General features: G+C 36.9%; 3 protein-coding genes and 1 pseudogene across 5 annotated transcripts; 1 reads left to right on the plus strand and 3 right to left on the minus strand.

The window, feature by feature from the left end:
• Positions 1 to 1,845: 1,845 nt before the first annotated feature.
• Positions 1,846 to 2,825, minus strand: LOC137735042 (21 kDa protein). Its single transcript, XM_068474402.2, has one exon. The coding sequence runs from the start codon at positions 2,647 to 2,649 to the stop codon at positions 2,065 to 2,067; it is 585 nt and encodes a 194-aa protein (XP_068330503.1). The 5' UTR covers positions 2,650 to 2,825; the 3' UTR covers positions 1,846 to 2,064.
• Positions 2,826 to 9,127: 6,302 nt separating this feature from the next.
• LOC137734504 (pentatricopeptide repeat-containing protein At4g25270, chloroplastic pseudogene) lies at positions 9,128 to 10,886 on the minus strand (annotated as a pseudogene). The gene has a single exon (XR_015964189.1). The product of XR_015964189.1 is annotated as a pentatricopeptide repeat-containing protein At4g25270, chloroplastic pseudogene (transcript).
• An 84-nt stretch (positions 10,887 to 10,970) lies between these two features.
• Positions 10,971 to 13,435, minus strand: LOC137735161 (UMP-CMP kinase). 2 transcript variants are annotated; one of them, XM_068474555.2, is made up of 9 exons: positions 13,204 to 13,435; positions 13,034 to 13,093; positions 12,888 to 12,921; positions 12,679 to 12,796; positions 12,427 to 12,583; positions 12,100 to 12,180; positions 11,914 to 12,021; positions 11,595 to 11,659; positions 10,971 to 11,335 (listed from the first exon to the last, which is right to left on the minus strand). In XM_068474555.2, the coding sequence occupies exons 1-9, from the start codon at positions 13,267 to 13,269 to the stop codon at positions 11,329 to 11,331; spliced, it is 696 nt and encodes a 231-aa protein (XP_068330656.2). In that variant the 5' UTR covers positions 13,270 to 13,435; the 3' UTR covers positions 10,971 to 11,328. The 2 variants fall into 2 exon arrangements, with proteins under 2 accessions (XP_068330656.2, XP_068330657.2); XM_068474556.2 differs by lacking the exon at positions 11,914 to 12,021 and having other exon boundaries at positions 11,196 to 11,335; positions 13,204 to 13,415.
• Positions 13,436 to 16,705: 3,270 nt separating this feature from the next.
• On the plus strand, positions 16,706 to 18,012 carry LOC137733244 (MYB-like transcription factor ODO1). The gene is made up of 2 exons (XM_068472391.2): positions 16,706 to 16,993; positions 17,246 to 18,012. Exons 1-2 carry the CDS (start codon positions 16,731 to 16,733, stop codon positions 17,820 to 17,822), a joined length of 840 nt encoding a protein of 279 aa, XP_068328492.2. The 5' UTR covers positions 16,706 to 16,730; the 3' UTR covers positions 17,823 to 18,012.
• Positions 18,013 to 19,610: the final 1,598 nt, after the last annotated feature.

Consider the following 19,610-nt stretch of genomic DNA (forward strand, 5'->3'; position numbering starts at 1 on the left):
CGCAAAATACGTCGCGCAAGATCCTGAGTGACGTAGGTTGAGTCGCGCAAAATACGTCGCACAAGATCCTTGGGTGACGTAGGTTGAGTCGCGCAAAATACATCGCGCAAAGACACTTTGCGCGACGAAGCCTTTACATGCGTCGTGCAAAGAAACTTGCACGACGGATGTTGAGTCGCGCAAAATACGTCGCGCAAAGTGTCTTTGCGCGACGATGGGGTTACTTGCGTCGCGCAAAGCCTTCTGTCACTGCCTTGCCGCGACGGTTTGTGCGCGACGTTTTTTGACTTTGCGCGACGAAGGACCTGCGTTGCGCAAAGTGTTTTTTGTACTAGTGACCCTATCCACTAAGATATTAAACCAAATGATACATCCAACATTATGTTAGAAAGTATATTACATGGCTAATTTTGTTACAATATAAGAAATTGAACCATCTTCCATTCCTATTCTAATTCTAAACAAAACATAAGGTAGCAGAGAGTCCATAGAGAGTCCTACTTTTAAAATAATCTCCCCAACATTTCTCTTCTAAACATTACCTTACGCTCACTTCATTATTTCCTCACATGGGGTAACTTTAAAACCTTGATCAGTGAGTCAGCACTCTTTATTTGCAGTCAAATTTAGTGTGTCCCGAATAAAAAATGGACATACACATATATAGATCGATTGAGAACATGATAAAATTAAGGAGCTTCTAGAGCATCTTGAATCATGACCTAACAAGCTCTTATATATCTAAATTGAAATTTGAATAAACAGCACTAAAACTCAACTCTAACCATTGACTAAGTACTATCTCGCCAAACTATCTAGCCCCCCTCATCGTGAAATTTGTTGCAAATATTAGTTCACTCATTCCACATCACCTTCCCAAACTTGGCGTTTCTCATTAACAAGAAGAACATGAGTTAATGTTCCTTTATTAGATCAATGTATTCCTCTCTGTATTCATATTTAAATCTTGCTCTTCATATTAACTGAAATAAAGTTAGAATATGAAAGAGAATATACAAAAAAAAAAATTTCAAATCAAATATTAAGAAGGGAAAAAATGGTGGCCACAATCATGATTGGTGGCATTAATATATAATACATGTAGTTTAATATCTTAGTGGATATGGTGTTGGGTTCTATTTATGCGTCCCATATTTAAATACATGCTAAGAAGTACTAACAGTCCATAGTCCACTAGTTATCTCCTCTTTCACGTGGTCTTCAGCCTTGACTCTTGTTCACAATCAAAGGCCAACGAGAATCCTCGGCAGTCGGCAGTCGGCTGTTGCCAATCGTCGCTCTCACTTGCCAGCGTTCTTACGTGCCCACTCACGTGCTTACCGCCACAGGCGAGTCCCCACAACCACTCCCCCTCACCCCCACCCCCCCCCCCCCCCCCTCTTTCCCTTCCTCTCTCTCTGTGTCTGCTCCCTCCCTTTAACATTTTCACACTTATCCTATTTAATTTCTTTTCCTGCTCACTCTCTACTTGGTCCTCATTCAATTATTGTTTTACATCACGACATAACGTACTCATGAATTGGAAACAATTGTGTAGCCAATGCTCGACTTAATTGTAGTTTTTACCGAAACAAAAGAAGAATTATTGCATGTTTGGGAACATAGTCTATGTGTTAAAAAATTATTGAATGTTAATATTTCTTGATATTATACTTCATCTTCTATTCATATTATAACAAATTGAACTGATTATACCGTATTGTATTTCAGTTTTTATCCCCCTCAATCAAGGATCTCATTTGTCAATTAAAAAAGGTAAAACGATTAAATCCAAATTCCCCCTTTAATCAAGGATCTCATTACTAATTTAAGCTCCAAAACAGGTTTAATTAAGTTCCAAAAGATAGAGATTTACCAATCACCAAAAAACAGCCAACATAGCTTCACATATGGGAGATTCAGAACACTTGAGCATATACTATATGCCTCATATCTATATAACATACTGAATATACCAACTATACATCAAAACCAAACAACATCATCAAAACAGTTCTCAGAAAACCAAACCAAAAACAAAATAAGCAAAAACTCAGCAGCTCATCAGTGCTTGCCCGCAAACCGGTTGCACAAGGAGAGTGCATTACTAGTGCACTGAGCAACATTAAGCACCTGAGCTCTAACGGCCGACTTGATCTTTCCGTTCAATGTCTTCCCGGAGAACCCATCAAGACACGTGTTATCATCAGTCAAAGCAGCACTGACCCAAGTCTCCACGTTGCTCATGTGCCACAAGAAATCCTGACCCTTGGATTTCCCCATGTTCTTCAGCTCCTGTACGGACTTGCTCAGCCTATCCACGGTGTCCCCTATCTCCTCCATGCAGTCCTTGATGGCTCCGTACTCCCTGGATTTTAGTCCCTTAAACTTGGCCAACTTGGTCACGAATGTTTTGGCGCTCTGTGCTTTTGTTAGGCTGACGGACAAGGCGGCCTGGGCCAGCCGGCGGGGGTTTTGTTTGATTGAACTGGCGTAGGAAGAGAGGGATTTGACGCAGACTTCTGGGTAGGTGGTTGCGCTGCATGAGTCGCTGATGAAGTTCGTAGGAGTTGTGGTGGATGAAGATTTGGCTGTGGAAACAAAGTAGACAATGGGGAGAAGAAGCAAGATAATTGAGGCTTTAGCCATTGAAGAAAGTTGGAGTTGGAGTGGGACTGGATATGGGAAAGGTTGAGATCTGTGAATGGGAGATGACTCAGATGAGTGTGAGGGGATGCGTACTTATAGAGATATGATTTCCGCACGGTATCTTTCTTTGGTGTATAGGAACGTGAAAGGGCAAAGATAAATGTGTAGATAAATGGCTTATGATTTTATATGTATCTTTGCCAATTTCATAGAAATTTAGGCACATGATCCCAGTCTGTAATTTTCAACCTCATATAAGTACCTAATGTTTTGTCCACCGACGTGACACAGTTTCTACTTTTATAAAGGTTAATGCTATTCACACACTAATTTTTACTTCTCACATATATTTATCAATTTTTGATAATTGGATCAATGAATTGAAGAATATCACTGACAAAAAATTTACAAAATATGTAAGAGATAAAAATAGTTGTATGAATAACACTTTCCCAGTACAATTCCAGCAAGGTTTGCTAGTTAAGTGGGATCCACATATTACTTGGGAGGTATTGACACACAATCCAGCACATCATAACAGTTTTCTGTTTGCTTAGTGTAACTAATTGTTGTCTTAGTATAATTAGTTATACTTGATTAGGTGCTAATTATGATTAGCAGGTGTGTGTGTGTATATATATATATACATACACACACAGTTGTAAAGACTCATTTATTCAATGAAACAGAATCTTTCATAAATCTCATATGGTATCAAATTTGTCACTCTCAGGATCATGAAGCCAATGACTGCTTTGAACACATGAATCATGCGTTTACTGGGAAAATTCCACCAGCTAAATTAGCATCAATGTGTGCTCACACCACTGCTAAATCTACCTCTCCTACCTGGATTTTGGACTCTCGAGCTACCTCGCATATCACAAATGATATCTATGTTATTCATTCTCCTATGCCTTATCATGGTGAAGACAAGGTTTATATCGGTGATGGTCAAGGTATGCCCATTCACCACACTGGTACTTCTGTTCTTAAAACTCCAACTGCAGCATTTAAGTTGAACAATGTTCTCCATGTTCCTCATATGAAGTTTATTCTCCTCTCTACATATCAATTTTTAAAGGATAATTATTGTCTATTAATCCTTGATTCTGATGGTTCTATAATCAAGGACTGTTCTACGGGGAAAATGCTTTTTCAAGGGCTAGTTAGCTCTGGCTTTTATCATGTGCAAGGTACTTCACCTGCTTCTGTTTGTGCTCCAGATTCTACACCATCCTATGCTAATATTAGTATTCCAGCTTCCTTACAACTTTGGCATAAGAGGCTTAGACATCCTTCTTCTACAATCTTCCGGAAGATATTAAGTAGAAATAAGCTTGCTTACACTGGAAAACAATATGTATCTTTCTTTTGTCAAGATTGTGCAATTGGTAAAAATCATAAGTTGCCATTTTTTGTAAGCACTAGTAGTACTACTCACAGTTTAGAACTTGTTCACTATGATGTTTCAGGCCCTGCTCCTATCTCCTCTGTTAGTGGATATAAATTCTATGTTTTGTTTGTCGATGAGTTTACCAAATATAGTTGGCTATTTCCTTTGAAGTTCAAATCTGAGGTCTTCTCCATATTTGTGCATTTCAAATCATATGTTGAGAATTTGACTGGAAACAAAATCAAGACTCTACGATCTGATTTAGGGGTTTAGTTCATTTCTTCTCCAACATGGTATTTTGCATCAATTCAGTTGCCTTCACACCCTAGAGCAAAATGGGTGTGTTGAGAGGAAACATAGGCATTTAACTGAGACCACTCGAACAATGCTTGCTGTTTCCAAAGTTCCCCACAAATTTTAGGTTGAAGCTTTCTCCACTGCAGTTTATCTAGTTAACTGATTGCCAATTTCTAGTTTGGATAAATCACCACAGGAACTTTTTTTTCAAAAGCCTCCAGATTACTCAAGGTTAAAAGTTTTTGGATGCAGTTGCTATCCTTGGTTCAAACCTTATGTTTCTTCTAAACTTGATGGCAAGAGTACACCATGTGCCTTTCTTGGTTATAGCCTGCAGCATAAGGGGTGTATATGTTTAGATATGCAAACATCTCGGGTCTATATTTCCAGGCATGTCTTGTTTAATAAGAGTAATCTCTTCAACCATTCACCCAATACTCCTTTTTTGTTCCAGATTCATCCTTTCTTTTACCTTTTCCCATTACTTCACCTCTTACTACACCTACTGTAGCTTTTCCTATATCATCTTCTCCATTACATTATTCCAGCTCTACTTCTTCACCTCCTCTCAATCAGTTTCTCCACCTTCTATTCAACCATCTGCTTCTCACATTCCCCATCCACCTCCCCACAATACTCACCCAATGATAACTTAATCCAAAGCTAGAATCTTTAAACCAAGGGCTTTAACAGCAACCAAACACCTTATTGATCTTGCCCAATTTGTTCCTACTACATATTTACAAGCATCTAAGCATGATCATTGGAAACAGGCTATGTTAGAGGAATTTCAAGCTCTACAGTCTACTGGTACATGGACTCTTGTTCCATCTTCTCCTCATCAAAATATAATTGTTTGTAAATGGGTTTTTAGAATAAAGAGGAAACCTGATGGTTTTGTGGACAAGTACAAGGCTCAATTAGTAGCCAAAGGATTTCATCAACAAGAAGGTGTGGATTTTAAGGAAACTTTTAGTCATGTTGCAAAGCCAGTGACCATTCGGATCTTGCTAACATTGGCTGTTTAGTTTGACTGGTTATTGAATCAACTGGGCATTAGTAATGCTTTTCTTAATGGTTCCCTCAAAGAAGAAGTATTCATGCAGCAACCTCCAGGCTTTATTGACTCTTCTAAGTCTTCTTATGTTTGCAAGTTAAATAAATCACTCTATGGGCTCAAGCAAGCTCCTAGAGCTTGGTATGACAAATTGTTTCATGCCCTATTATCTATTGGCTTCTCTAACTCACAATCTAGTTGCTCACTCTTTGTTACATTCTCTCCTTCATTGGTGATTATTTTGGTCTATGTGGATGATATATTGGTCACGAGTCTAAATCCTTCAATCTATAAGGATTTTATCACTCAACTCGATAAACTGTTTCTAGTTAAGGACTTAGGCCGTCTTCATTATTTCTTAGGCCTGGAAGTCCATAGATCTTCAGAGGGCATTTTTCTTTCTCAAGGGAAATATGCTCTTGATTTATTACTTAAAGCAAAGATGGAAGGCTGCAAATCGTGTTCAACACCACTTGGTAGTCAAAAATTAGATCATGTTGGCTCCCCTATATCTGATCCGTATGAATACAGGTCCATTGTTGGTGCTCTACAATATTTGACTTGGACACGGCATAACTTATCATTGTCCATAGGATACACATTATCAAGCTGTAAAAAGGATCCTCAGATTTCTTCAGGGTTCTGTCAATCAAGGGTTATGGTTTCGAAAGAGTCCTCTACATCTCACTGCTTTCTTTGATGTTGACTGGGTTGGCTGCGTTTATGACCGGCGTTCCACCAGTGGCTATTATGTGTATTTGGGCAACAACCTTATCAATTGGAGTGCCAAAAAGCAAAGCACAATTGCTCGCTCTTCCACATAAGCTGAATATCATTCTCTAGCACATACTGCAACAGATATTACATGGGTCTGTAAGATTTTCAGAGACATTGGCTTTCCTTTATCCAAAGTTCCTGTCTTATGGCATGATAATGTCTCTGCCATCTCCATCTCTTTGAATCCAATTTTTCATGCTCGTGCCAAACATGTTGAAATAGATTATCACTATATTCGGGAGTTAGTACTGTCTCATCTTCTTCATGTCCAGTATGTGCGTACTCAATATCAAATTGCTGATATTCACACAAAGGCTCTCTCTAAAGCTCGGTTCAACGCTTTGCAGTCCAAACTTTCTCTCGAATTACCTCCTGTCAGCTTGAGGGGGTGTATTGACACACAATCCAGGACATCATAACAGTTTTTTGTTTGCTTAGTGTAACTAATTGTTGTCTTAATATAATTAGTTATACTTAATTAGATGCTAATTATGATTAGTAGTGTGTGTGTGTATATATATACACTGTTGTAAAGACTCATTTCTTCAATGAAACAGAATCTTTCATAAATCTCATAGGAGGCAGCTGTTGATTGAGGCCATTGAAAGAAAAATAAAGTCCCATCATGTGATAGACAAGAATATGAGATTAGGGAATAAATTGTTCGCAATTCCTTTAATTAATTCCTTTTCTTAAGCAGGTTAAGGTTTTTGGAATTGTTTAAACATAAGCTGCCAAAGTGTGACACTATTTCTAGTAGACGGATGACTTTTCTAAAATTTCTGCTCCTACTTCCTCTTCTCAACCAACGCATGTTTACGGGCAAAAATTTGAGTCTTCATTTTACCGAATTCAAAATCAATGGGAATCTAACAAACAAAAGACACGAAAAAAAAAAAAAAGAGGAAGCCAAAGTTTTTGATAAAGTGATATTTGTCTTATAAGGTATTAGATAATTCATATATTTATACGTTTTATATATTTGATTGTGACGTAATTTTGTTGTGAATGTATTAACTTCTTGTAATATATTTTTGACCCCTATAGTTCATACGAACAAAGAAGAAATCGAATGTGGGAAAGCAAGCAATGTGAAGTGAGAGGCCAAAAGAACAAAGGCTTAAGGGCAAAAAGTGACCAAAACCCTAATAAATAAGGGAACAAAAAAACTGTGAAAAGACATGTGAAACCGACAATTACAACTAACAAAGTATTGTGAAGGGAACATACGTACCTACCTAACTGCATGCATGGAATGATTTTTCTTGTGTTTTCACCGGTGAATTAAATTTCATCAACTACCAGGAGAAAGAAAAGGTTGCCACGCCTTTTGCCGACTCCCGGATTATCAAAAGGCGAGAACCTAGGATTTATTTGGAGAGAAGTAGAGAGATTTTTTAGTGTGTTAAAAACACGGTCTGACAAGTGTAATAATATAATTGTTTGGAAAATTGAAAAAAAAAAAATTCAACCGGTCGTATTATGGTACTAGTATACTAAATTATATTCCTAGCACACTGAAAATTTTATTATGTGGAGATTATTGGAATATGCTGTAGAATAAGTTAACTGTGATTGCTCCTACCATTGCATAATGTCCCCACCAAACTGCATTATTTGAAAAACAATATAGTCATGTGATCAACAAATGAGCTATAAAGTAAACAATTCAACCACAAGATTATGACAATTTGCAGCCGACAGGCCGCTATCAAGGTTTTGGCTGGCTGAAAAAAAATGGCCACTGGTACTAATTTCCTTTCTTAAGCTGAAAAAATGGGCACTGGGATGAAAATTTGGGCGAGATTCTTTAGAGAGATGAAAAAACGAGTTACACCTATTCTATGGTGTTAAGCAGCTGTCTCATTGTTCAATAATGATTTGGTTTGAAGAAAATATACAACCAATTATGAGACATAATTTTTTCGGGAGAAGATTGATGCTTTAGCTTTGTTACTGAAAGAAAATAGGTTGTCCATATCATGAGCAATTATTGGATTTCCAATGTAACTAGAGCCATGATGAGCATGATTATACCAAAGAAAGAGAACGTTTCAGACGGATCATGAATAACGAGAATCAATTATTCGTCGGGAACGTTGAGTGTAAGTAGTATATCAAAAGTTAAAGGTTCGTTTGTAAATGCTTTTAAAATGATCGAAAACTCTTTTAAAAAAAATTATATTGGATTCCAAAAGCAGTCGAACTGTTTCCTATGTTTCTTGCATGAAATACTTAATGCTTTTCTAATATTCATTTGTATTTAACTAAAAATTAATTTCAAAAATATTTTTATCAAAAGTTTTTTCAATTATTTTAAAAGAAAACTAATGAAAATGACTTGAAAACTTTGAGTTTTAACAAAAATAACAAAATAAAAGGTAAAGTGAATAGTACCATAATTGATTTTTTAGTGTAAAAATATGGTTTTTCGTTAAAGTGAATAGCACCAGAAGTTTTTCGTTAAAATTCTCTTATTTTAGAGCACTTTCAAACTATCCGGAGACTTTTTAAGATGATAGAGACCGAAAGCAAAGAATAGTAGAAGACTAGCTAGCTAGAAGCATCTGCGGAAAAAGATATAATTTTCTTTTAAAAAATGTTGAATCATCACATGTGCTATCTTTCTATATTAACACAAATTAATTGAAAATTGCATTGTGGTAGTTGAGATTTAGGTTTGGGAGCTTAAGAACTGAAGAATAGGCTTTAAAAAGTTTGGATCATTTGTCCTTAATACTACAAACCATAAATGCTTCTTAAGAGCATCCGGTACTTTTCCAACGTGTTTTTATAACTCATGAAGAGTTTTAACGTTTTCAATCAAATCTTATCGAAATTGCTTTTAATTATCTAAAAACTTTAGTCATTCTAAAAGCACTCCAAACATGTGGGAATCTAATTTTTTACATAACAAATAACAATTGCTTGAACACTAGAGAAATTGTAAGTGAGGGGAAAAAGAATTGAATGCTTTTATTTTTCTCTTATGTTGGACAAGTACAAGTAATATTAGATATCAAATTTCTTCAGAAGCTTTTTGCAATTGCATGTGTCTTCTCTGCCACAACGAAGACACAGAAAAGATGAACAGCTAGGGTTTTAATAGCCACGAGCAACCCACATTCACTTGTCTGCAATCCTTCAACTTTGTATCAATTTTGAACCAGAAGGACTTAAAGGCCAGCTAAAATTAGTGGCAAGACAACCACAAGATTTAATTCTTGTGGGTCTATGAGTCCAATCGTCTATCCACCATCATCAATCTCACTCTCTCTGCATTCTCCAACCTACCCACATTGCCATAAATCTTCATCAGAAGCTCGAAATTATACTCGTTATCCGGCCCCAGATCGAAAAGCCTCCGCAGCAACCTCCCCGATGCTCACATTGCCGTGAAGGTAGCTAGCATACAGCAATGCACCCCACAAAGTTGGACCAGCATCGAACTCCATTCCATTATGATCCCGTTAGCTTTTTTGATTCGGCCTGCCCTTCCGTAAAGATTCATCATACGAGCATAATGTTCCATCATTGGATTAATTCTGTATCTATTTTTCATGACAGAAAATAGTCTCTGGCCGTCCTTCACCAAACCCAAATTGGCGCAAGCCGATAAGATTGACACAAATGTCATATTGTCTGGCAAAGCATCGTCCTTCAAAGAGGGGACCGCGGCGAATTACCCATGTCGAATTACCCATCCGTGGATTTGAACAACGAGCTCCAATGATGGGACCGCGGCGAGGACTGTAGATATAGAAATAGAATCCGGCTGGTGCCCCTTATCAAACATTTAGCGAAAGATGTCCAGTGCCTGCAGCAAAGGCCCGCCTCGCATGTTACTCGTGACGTGAGCATTGTGTTCCAAGAAACCTTGTCCCGATTAGCAACCTTATCAAAAACTTTCAGAGCTTTCACAATGTCGCCACATCTGGCATACATGTCCACCTGTGCATTAAGCACAAACCTATCATTCAACAAACCCAAAAACATACCGATGCACAGCCTCACCAATCTGAATGAACCCAATTCCCCAAAAGCTTTCAAAACTTGAGGGAACGTGAACCGGTCTGGTTCAATCCCCTCTTCCTCCATTTGAAAGTACAACGCCATTGCATCCTCATACAAACCCAATTCCGCATACCCGAGATAAGCGCATTCCATGCGGAAGCCGGCACGTCCCTCTAAGGCATTTCATCAAACACCTTGTGAGCCACCTCCCTACGCCTACTAGCAGCATAAAGTCTAAGCAGCTTCGGCTAGAGGCCTACATTTCGACGCAAAAGGCTTCTGGGCATGAGCTTATGAACCCGGAAGCCATGCTCCATTGCTTCTAGCTGCTAGCATATTCCAAAGGGAAGCAAAGGTTTCGGTGTCGACGTTTACACCTTTGTCAATGGATGCTTCGAGGTCCTTAACGACGGCGTCGAGGACTTGGAGCTTGGTATGGGCAGGGGGTTTGATAAATAATGTGGGGGTTGACTTGGGGAAGGAGAGGGAATTGATGTTCTGATTTTGGTGCAGTTGTTTCTGCTTCTTGTTCTTCTTGCTTTTGGAAGAAGTGCAGATGCTCATTTTTGCAGTGTGGAAGCTAGCAAGTGAAATGTGGTCACCAATTTTTGAAATATTGTTTGCAAACTTTCAATTTAAAAGGGCCTATAATCTACTGGGCGAGTACACTGCTTTCACCCACATGGCGGATGACACCAGATACTTAAAAAAATTTAAAAATTTTCTTGACAAGTCGATATAATCTACTGGATAGGTATTGCTCTAACCGATTGACTTAACTCAGGTATGCAACAAAATTATAATCTTTTCCTGTACAACAGTACATGCATCTTAAGTATCAGATTAGTTTTTGGATTAACAGTAATGAGATCGACAGACCTCAGTTATACATTTTTCACTTGCTGCATAGTTTTCCTTCCGGCTTAAGCGGGGTACATGCAACCATCAAAGTGACATATCCGGGGTAGATAAAATTAACCCAGTTGATAAGTAATTGATTTAGATTTCACCATGCTTTTTTTAGTAGAAACTTCCACTCGTCGAGACTCTTGTGGACAGCAGGCTAACCTCTGGTGATCTTTCCCAGAGAGAAGAAAGCATGAAATCTTGCAAGCTCTGCTATCTTTTACTCGAACGTTCATTTGCTGCAGAAAGAAAAACAAGTTACTGACTCATTGGCCCCTCATACCAACTAAAAAAAACCTCGTTAGCCTTAAATATGAGCAGAGCCTAACTTCTGGCACAAAATTAAAATTCTTATAGGCAGTAATCTACGTTTTCATGTCATATATAAGTTTCTAATGTAAAAAAGAACAGAACCTGGATTATCAAGGACATTGAAAATGGAGGATTACCAAAGACGATGAACACTGAAAACAGGATATGGGGAATAACAGAATGTACCTCAGCACAGCAAAAATTGGCCGAACTTTTTCAAATATGTCATCCACCGTTCCCACTGCATTGATCTGCACACATGCACTTATCAATTTATACTTCATGCAATATAAGTTAGACCCGAATCAAAATGGTGTGCAACAAACTCAACAAGAAAGACACAAAGAAGAAGTAATTAACAATTAACTATACATGTGAACAGAAGATGAAGGGGAAATTATCAGAGATCAGCTTCTCAAGGCTAGAAAACTTCAGACACGCAAGAAGCTCGAAGTATCAAATGCCACGATCTTAAAAGCATTCAACCCCTGAATGTGCCATTTACCTTGTGAAGTTTTCCCGTCTTTGAATAGTGATTGATAACGGGCCAATTTAATTCGTCAAATATTTCTAGACGTTTTTTTATTGTTTCAATATTATCATCAACTCGGCCCTGCAATAAGCATCAGACATTAAACAATGCAGGCACATACACAATCCAACCCTATAGAAAAACATAACACATAAGCACCTGATTACGATTTAGCACTCGCTTCACCATCTCCTGTTCAGGACAGTCAAAGAAAAGCACAACATTTGGTTCTGTGCCAATCTGCAAGTTTGATGAAGCTAGGAATGAGGAATAATTTGGTCAAAAGTGAAACACTGCGGTAGATTTCACATTTATATGCATGACATGATCTAGCGACTTTTCTTTCAAAAACACTTAAATTAAGATATTTAACTGCTAAAAATTAAGTTGATCCTTGCAGCAAGGTCAAACAAGACTTGAATTTTCTGAAGCATTAAACATAGTCAACATTGCCATATTGGCTCACAAGAATAGAAGGAAACTCACAATTCGTTCAAATGCCTCGCGGTTCTGCTCACTTCGAGGGAAGCCATCAATGAGAAACTTATCATTGTCACTTGATTCCATCTCCTTTTGAATGAGCTGGACCGTCACCTGAGAAGGAACAATTTTTCCTTCTCTAATTGTACCAAGAATCACCGAGCTGAAATCGCAATTCCAAATGCAATGAATTAAGAAGACCACAAAATGGACAAAGAAGCTAACCATAAACAAACAACGAGAACAAAGAATTATTACCCGTATGCGCTATTGGAAGCTATCTCCCTCCTCAACAGATCCCCTGCACTGACATGAGTGAACCCAAATGCCTCGACTATCTTCGCACACTGAGTACCTTTTCCACTACCAGGACCACCTAAGATTCAGAGCACCACATTGTTACAATCTCTACGGCTTTCCGAAAAGATGCATCAAAAAAATATAACATAAGCATCCCAAAATCTTACCTAGCACAAAAGTTATATACGGAGCAACTTTTGACTGCATCAAACAACATAATCAAATCAAACATGATAAAAAAACTGCATCTTTCTTACATCATAAGATCCCATTCAACAATTCGTAACTTGGGTTAAATCTACAATTTCCTTACCGGCGTTGGAATATCGGATTCCGAGGAAAACGATTCCCAAACCTTGAACGTGCATGCTTCCTGCGGTCGGTCAGTAATCAATAACACTTCATCAGTAAACGAATAAAAATAACGTAAATTGGTGATTGCGATTGAATGCGAGCTGAGGGAGAGTGTGGAGTTGCATATACCTGGCAAAGTTTTGAGGGTTTCGAGCGAGAAACCAGAGGAGAAAGAGAAGCCGCGCGCCTCCACATGTCTCTGTAGCGTTGAGCTGCTCCGATTGTTTTAGCTTTTTGGGTTGACGTTTTTCACTGAGGCATTACGTCGAACAGGTAGATTGCGTTATTGCCTCCTGGTGGGGGTGCACCGCACGTTGGTCCATCTTCGTTCAGAGGGAGACGAAACAAAATACGAATGCTTATGGGCTGTTAGAACTTTAATCCACCAAGTCCATTTCATATTTCAATTGGGCTCCAAGATGAATGGCTGGCCGAAAATCCCAACCCAACAGAAAAAGAAGCCCAAAATTCATCATCATCATCTTCATGATCAAACCCACAAAGCACTCTTTTTATGGGACTCTAACAACGTTCTCGGTTCTTTTTTTCATTCTGTAATATTGTTTGATAGTTAGAATTGTTTTTAGATCAATTCTTACCGATCAACCATGCAAAAAAATAAAATAATAATAATAATAATAATATCGGAAATCATTTCACTATTCGATTAATATTGTCAAAATTGTAGTGCTTTAAGTGAGAAACATGATGCATCTATTAAATAATCGTTAAATGACTAAGTTATTTCGAATTTAGTTAATATTTGCAAAAGTTTAAAAAATAACTTGAAAAATAAACGATTCATAAAGTCTGTTTCCTCCTTAGGATGAGAAATAGGACCGAAAAAGTAGAATGAGAAGGTTGTTATTCATGTTCTTTCTATGAGCTAAATTTAGTGGCACACACGTGTAGGCTAATTCTAACTATTGGTCACATGAGATTCACAAATGTATAACTGGTTAGAATCAATCAATTGTACGTGCGCATACAGACTAATTTCATCGTTAATATGCGTGGAGTTCACAATTTATCAATAACCAGATAGTTGCCAACACACAAAATTCACGTAGCAATTACATTATTATCATACCGTCAATCAAAACCGAACTCTACTCCGAAGCAAATCAAAACTTAACGAACTCAAAAACACTCGACAATGATTTGATAATTGGGAACTTTTCATTTGATTTAAGATTTAGATAATGTCGGCTTTGCTGAATGATGGGTTTAACATTTTCTTTTTTGCACGCGAGGAGGTGGTTTGAAAGAAAACTGTGGACTGCATGGCCAAAGACAAAAGGGATGTTATCGTTTGCTGCCGAAACACTCAAAGTTCATGTCGAGTTTATTAATATTTTGAGAGCAAACAACTCCCCCCACCACAGCCCACCAACATCTTTGAAAAATTGAACACCACACCTGTTGAATTGATTGGACAAATGTGAGCTACTTGAAGTTTTGGAAGGTTAATTATGTTTAAGTTTTAGCTTAATGACGATGGATGAACTCACGCATTACATCACTAATTTGGATAATAATATCAGTAGTTGTGGATCTTAGCAATAACAAAAGGGTTTTGATATGCAAAAGTTGTGTATTCAAATGCTTATTGTTTACAAAGAGATTGTAGCTTAGCTGGTCAAGAATATTTATTCATTTTTCTAAGACCGCATGTATAAAAATAGGCTTTTCAACCAAAATAGTCTTTGAGATTGTCATAACTCTTCACTTTGGTTCCTAAGATTTAAAATCAATATAAATGGTCCATGAAATTGTCCACAGTCAATTTTTTGCTCATTATATGAAAAATCTCCATTGAATTGAATAAACCATCAGTTCAAGGAGAGATGTTGATATGATAAAAATCCCTTCAATTTAACGGAGATTTTTCACATAATGACCAAATGATTGCTGGTGGACTATCACATTGACCATTTCAAACAATTTTAAGTCTCAATGACCAAAGTGAAGAGTTATGACAATCTCAAAGATCATGTCGATTAAGAAGTCCACAATTTTATAAGGGATGGATCGTAGGGCTAGTGGTGCTGACGATATGGGTGATGGAGTGCTTAAGTAAGAGTGAGACTAGGGTGACTGAAAAGGTATAGAAATTGGAGTATAAAATCGAAAAGATAATGGAAAGGAAACTGTGGAAATGCTTAGCTGTAGCTTTGTGATTGGTTGAACCATTTGCAATGGTAGACCCCAATAAGGACAGTGGAATAAAATCGAATGGAAATAGATGGATCCATCAATTTCAGGTCCCATATGCACTTTCTGTTTATTCCCTTCCACCAAGCAAGTGCACTCCGGCGTCACTAGATTTAATTTATACTAATAATTGATTAATTCAAGCAATAGTTTGCATTAAACTACGTTACGAGATACAGATTCAAAAAAAAATAAAAAATAAAATGATCTAAAAAGACTTGCAAAGATATTTTAAGAAAATAAATAGAGTTTTTAAAGTTAACGAAAGACTTGACGCACTACAATTTAGGATTTATATAGCCAACCCCACTTAGCGAGATAAAATTTTATTATTGTTTTTGTTGAACTACATTAAAATATGGAGGACTAAACTATTTTAGACATCGTGACTAAGCTTAAGTCTCTTGATAAATGTTTATATTGTGTACAATTACAACATAATCTTTGGACCACAACTGCAAAGTCATTTTCTTGTCATGAACTTATCCTCACAAGTCACAATGCAACTGGAATGATACCTTGGAAAGGACCTTCTCGTTGGGCTATGCATGCACTATTGGGACCAAAATTTCAAAAATTAAATATGCTTTTTTTCCTGAACATTCATTAATTTACTATTAAAAAATATATATATATATATATTATACACTTTTAATTTATTTATATTAGGAACCACAAAAGGACTTTCTTTCTATTTGTATACTCTTCAATTCTTATGTGACGGTGCATGCTTACGAAAAGTGTGGATAACACTCCCTTTGTGCAGTAATATTGCATATGGAAAAAGGGTAGTTTCTTTACTTGTTTCTTGGTTGATGATGGCAAGAGGTACCTAAAGTAGGTTGGCATATGCATTCATCAAAAACAAAGGTAGGGAAATATGTCAAACATGAAATGATGAACATGACCAATGCCCGTGCGTGCAAGGGTAGAAATAAGAATTTTCGTATTGGTTCAAATACTTGCATTAGGCTGGAGTTGGCTTTTGTCTAATAGTAGTTACGCTTTTGCTACGTAAGAAAATTTTGAGTATAACTGATAATATATCCCTAAATGTCTCATTCATCACTAATACGTTTTCCATTATGAAGTAAAATTTCTTTCGCCCCATGCATGAGAGAAAAAGACGGTTGATACTACAAGAAACAGGGTTTTTTAATTTGGTACCTACAATTGATGCTAGATGATAGTATATATATTACCTGGATATATACAAAATATTTGCAAAAAAAAATTGCTAAATTCCATGGTAATTATCACTTTTAATTTGTGGTCTAATATTCAGTTGTGGCATACACGCATACAAGTCAAGCGTGAGACAACTACATTTTTTGTTTTTCTTTTTTTTCTAATTTTCCCTAAAAGCATGGCAGTCACCACACTAGTATATAAAGGTGGGTGGAGTGGGGCTTTGGCTTAGGAAGTTGCCTAGTGACAAAGTGATGGGCAGGCAACCTTGTTGTGACAAGCTTGGAGTGAAGAAAGGGCCATGGACTGCCGAGGAGGATAAGAAACTGGTGAATTTTCTCCTCACACATGGTCAATGTTGTTGGCGGGCTGTCCCCAAGCTCGCTGGCCTCCGTCGCTGTGGCAAGAGCTGCCGCCTCCGGTGGACTAATTACCTCCGCCCCGACTTGAAAAGAGGCCTCCTTAATGATGCTGAAGAACAACTTGTTATTGACCTCCATGCCCGCCTTGGCAACAGGTTCTTCTGTCTTTCTAAACTTCTGCCTTAATGCAAAACTTTTCTGATAGCATGCACATTCAATTCCTCATTGGTGAATTTCTTTCTAAACTTCATTTTTAAACAAGACGACGATATTATAAACTATTGTAATTTACGGAAAGTTAAATTTAAATGTTCGGGTCTGAGCATACTGCTATAGTCGACTGATCTAACCTACATCTGCTTATGTCTAAATGCCTTAGCACAATTCTGAACTATGATTTTGTGTAGGTGGTCTAAAATTGCAGCAAGATTGCCTGGAAGAACTGACAATGAGATCAAGAACCATTGGAATACACACATCAAGAAAAAGCTTATCAAGATGGGGATTGATCCAATTACTCATGAGCCTCTCCACAAACAGGTCATCACCCCAGAAGAAATGCCTTGTGAAGCAAGCGATCAACCTGCAGGCTCAGACGTGAATATTCCGCAGAATATGGATATCCCAGAACATGAAGTCTATAGCAACAGTGAAGCAAGCAATCAACCTGCAGGCTTAGACATGAATATTCCGAGGAATATGAATATCCCAGAACATGAAATCTCTAGCAACAGTGATGGTGGTGGCTCTGCAAGTGAAAATTCCCCAAGCAATGAGTCTCAGTCAGCTGAGCCAAACCCTAATTACATTGAGGAAGGTGACCCATTGGTGAGTTTCATATTATCCGATACATTTCTCGAGGATTTAACATGGGACTTTTCGACCTCGTCAGAAGACGGCTCAGCTGATAATCCAACGGAGGAGAATAGCTTAGCATGGTTCATGGACTGTAAGGATTTTGGAGTTCAAGATTTTGAGCTTTGATCGTGTGAAGGGGCGTGATTTTCATACATCATTTTTTTTTCTTTTTTCACAGTACGTTGATTTGTGGCATTCGGATCAAACAAATCAAGGGAAAACAAGGAACAAAAATAAACATGTGTGCAAGAAAAAAAAATGAACGTATGAAAATCATTTTCCTTGTATGAATTAATACACGTGGACATATTTTATATTTTCAGTATATAGCCAAAGTAACAAAAAAGTGACTGCTTGCTATGGTGACTGATTTGTTTTTTATCCTATCCGATAAATGATGAGGCCATGGAAACGAAGAAAACCAACTTGCTAAGAAATTAGGTTATTGTCTTAAGCATTTTTTTTAATTCCCACTAACATTATATAATTAGTGGAACTTGAGTAATTCAAAAGTGTAGAGAACTTTTGAACACTACAATTAGCCAATTCCATCAAAATATGGTAGTGTCCTTTTGCTACAAAGCCATTCACTTTTTGTGGTTTGTACTTCGTAGTATGTTAAACAAAAGCTACCATATCAATTGAAAAATAAATTAGAAGAATCTAATTGTCGAGCGAAATTCAATCTTTATTAAGTTGAAAGTCATAAATTTGACTCACACGAATGTTAAAAATGTGGAGCTAAACGATGTGTATTTGTGTTATGCAATTAGTTGTGACTTATTGTTGAATGGTTATCAACCCGTTGTGGATACTTTTTTGTAACCCCACAATTTGACAAAAAGAAAAGCAAAAATAGAAATGATTTATATGTAACTTTTTGGTACAATTAATATTATTTTTCATATAAAATTGTAAGAAGATAAGGTAAAGAGAATCATGGTTGATCCAACTAATATCTTGTACCCTACCCTTCTATTATTTTGTCACCAAGTTTTGTATATAACTCTAAAATGGGAATTTGGTCCCCAATTCTTAGAAATTCTAAGGTGAGATAATAACCAAACCAAAGGCAACGTATAATGGGCAAAGTTTTAAAAATCGTTAGGCGCTAATTAAGTTGCGGGCAAACGCTTAACGCCTAAAGGCCTAGACAGGTTTTTAAATTTTAATTAAATTTACAATAAATAACAGTAAAAATATATAAATAAGTGACTACAATTGATTGAATACATAAAAGTAAATATCTAGTAAGAGATATTTTACAAGAAAGAAAGTCTAGAGTTTGAATATTATGTTCAAACCCTTAACCTAAAAAAATAAAAAAAAATTGAACTGCCAAAAGACTTCACTGATTTACTAAATGCCTAGGTCCTAATCGAGGCATCTGGCCTCCGCCTAATGCCTAAGCCGCTTTTTAGAACAATGATAATGAGAAGAATGATAATAATGTGAGAACGATATACCCTAATTAAACACAAGAACCCCCTAAATGAGTGGCAAACTCCAAAATAAAGCTCGGATTTCTTTATCAGAAAAGTAAAGGTCTATTTTCAATTGATTTTTTTTTCCTATTTTAATGGACCTACCCCCTAACTCTTTTTTTGAGTAATATTTCACTCTCAACCTATTTTTTGTTGTTTTTTTTTTTTTTTTTGCCCATTTGATAGGCATGGAACACAAGATATTCTTCATTTTTCACTCTTCTATCGATCAATTATATGTTAATTAGAACATTACTTTTTCATTTTTTAAGAATAAAACAAACAAAAGAAAGAAGAGGGTCGACCTCTCAAATGGTGGGTATTTTGTATGATTGTATATAATAATAATGAAGAAATTAAATTTGAAATAAAACAAATCAATGCATGAAACGTGTTTACTTTCGGGTTTTATAAACACCAAATTATTGCA

This window comes from Pyrus communis, chromosome 7, assembly GCF_041283825.1.
Source record: "Pyrus communis isolate YQ-2024b chromosome 7, ASM4128382v1, whole genome shotgun sequence".
Taxonomy (NCBI): domain Eukaryota; kingdom Viridiplantae; phylum Streptophyta; class Magnoliopsida; order Rosales; family Rosaceae; genus Pyrus; species Pyrus communis.

What these genes read in the sequence shown, in the direction of transcription:
- LOC137735161 (XM_068474555.2), bottom strand. Translation starts at nt 13,269, where the DNA reads ATGTGGAGGCGCGCGGCTTCTCTTTCTCCTCTGGTTTCTCGCTCGAAA. An exon ending in GTATATAACTTTTGTGCTAG is followed by an intron (nt 12,797 to 12,887) that starts GTAAGATTTTGG and finishes TCTGAATCTTAG; the next exon opens with GTGGTCCTGGTAGTGGAAAA. An exon ending in GCTTCCAATAGCGCATACGG is followed by an intron (nt 12,584 to 12,678) that starts GTAATAATTCTT and finishes TTGCGATTTCAG; the next exon opens with CTCGGTGATTCTTGGTACAA.
- LOC137733244 (XM_068472391.2), top strand. Translation starts at nt 16,731, where the DNA reads ATGGGCAGGCAACCTTGTTGTGACAAGCTTGGAGTGAAGAAAGGGCCA. An exon ending in CATGCCCGCCTTGGCAACAG is followed by an intron (nt 16,994 to 17,245) that starts GTTCTTCTGTCT and finishes GATTTTGTGTAG; the next exon opens with GTGGTCTAAAATTGCAGCAA.
- LOC137735042 (XM_068474402.2), bottom strand. Translation starts at nt 2,649, where the DNA reads ATGGCTAAAGCCTCAATTATCTTGCTTCTTCTCCCCATTGTCTACTTT.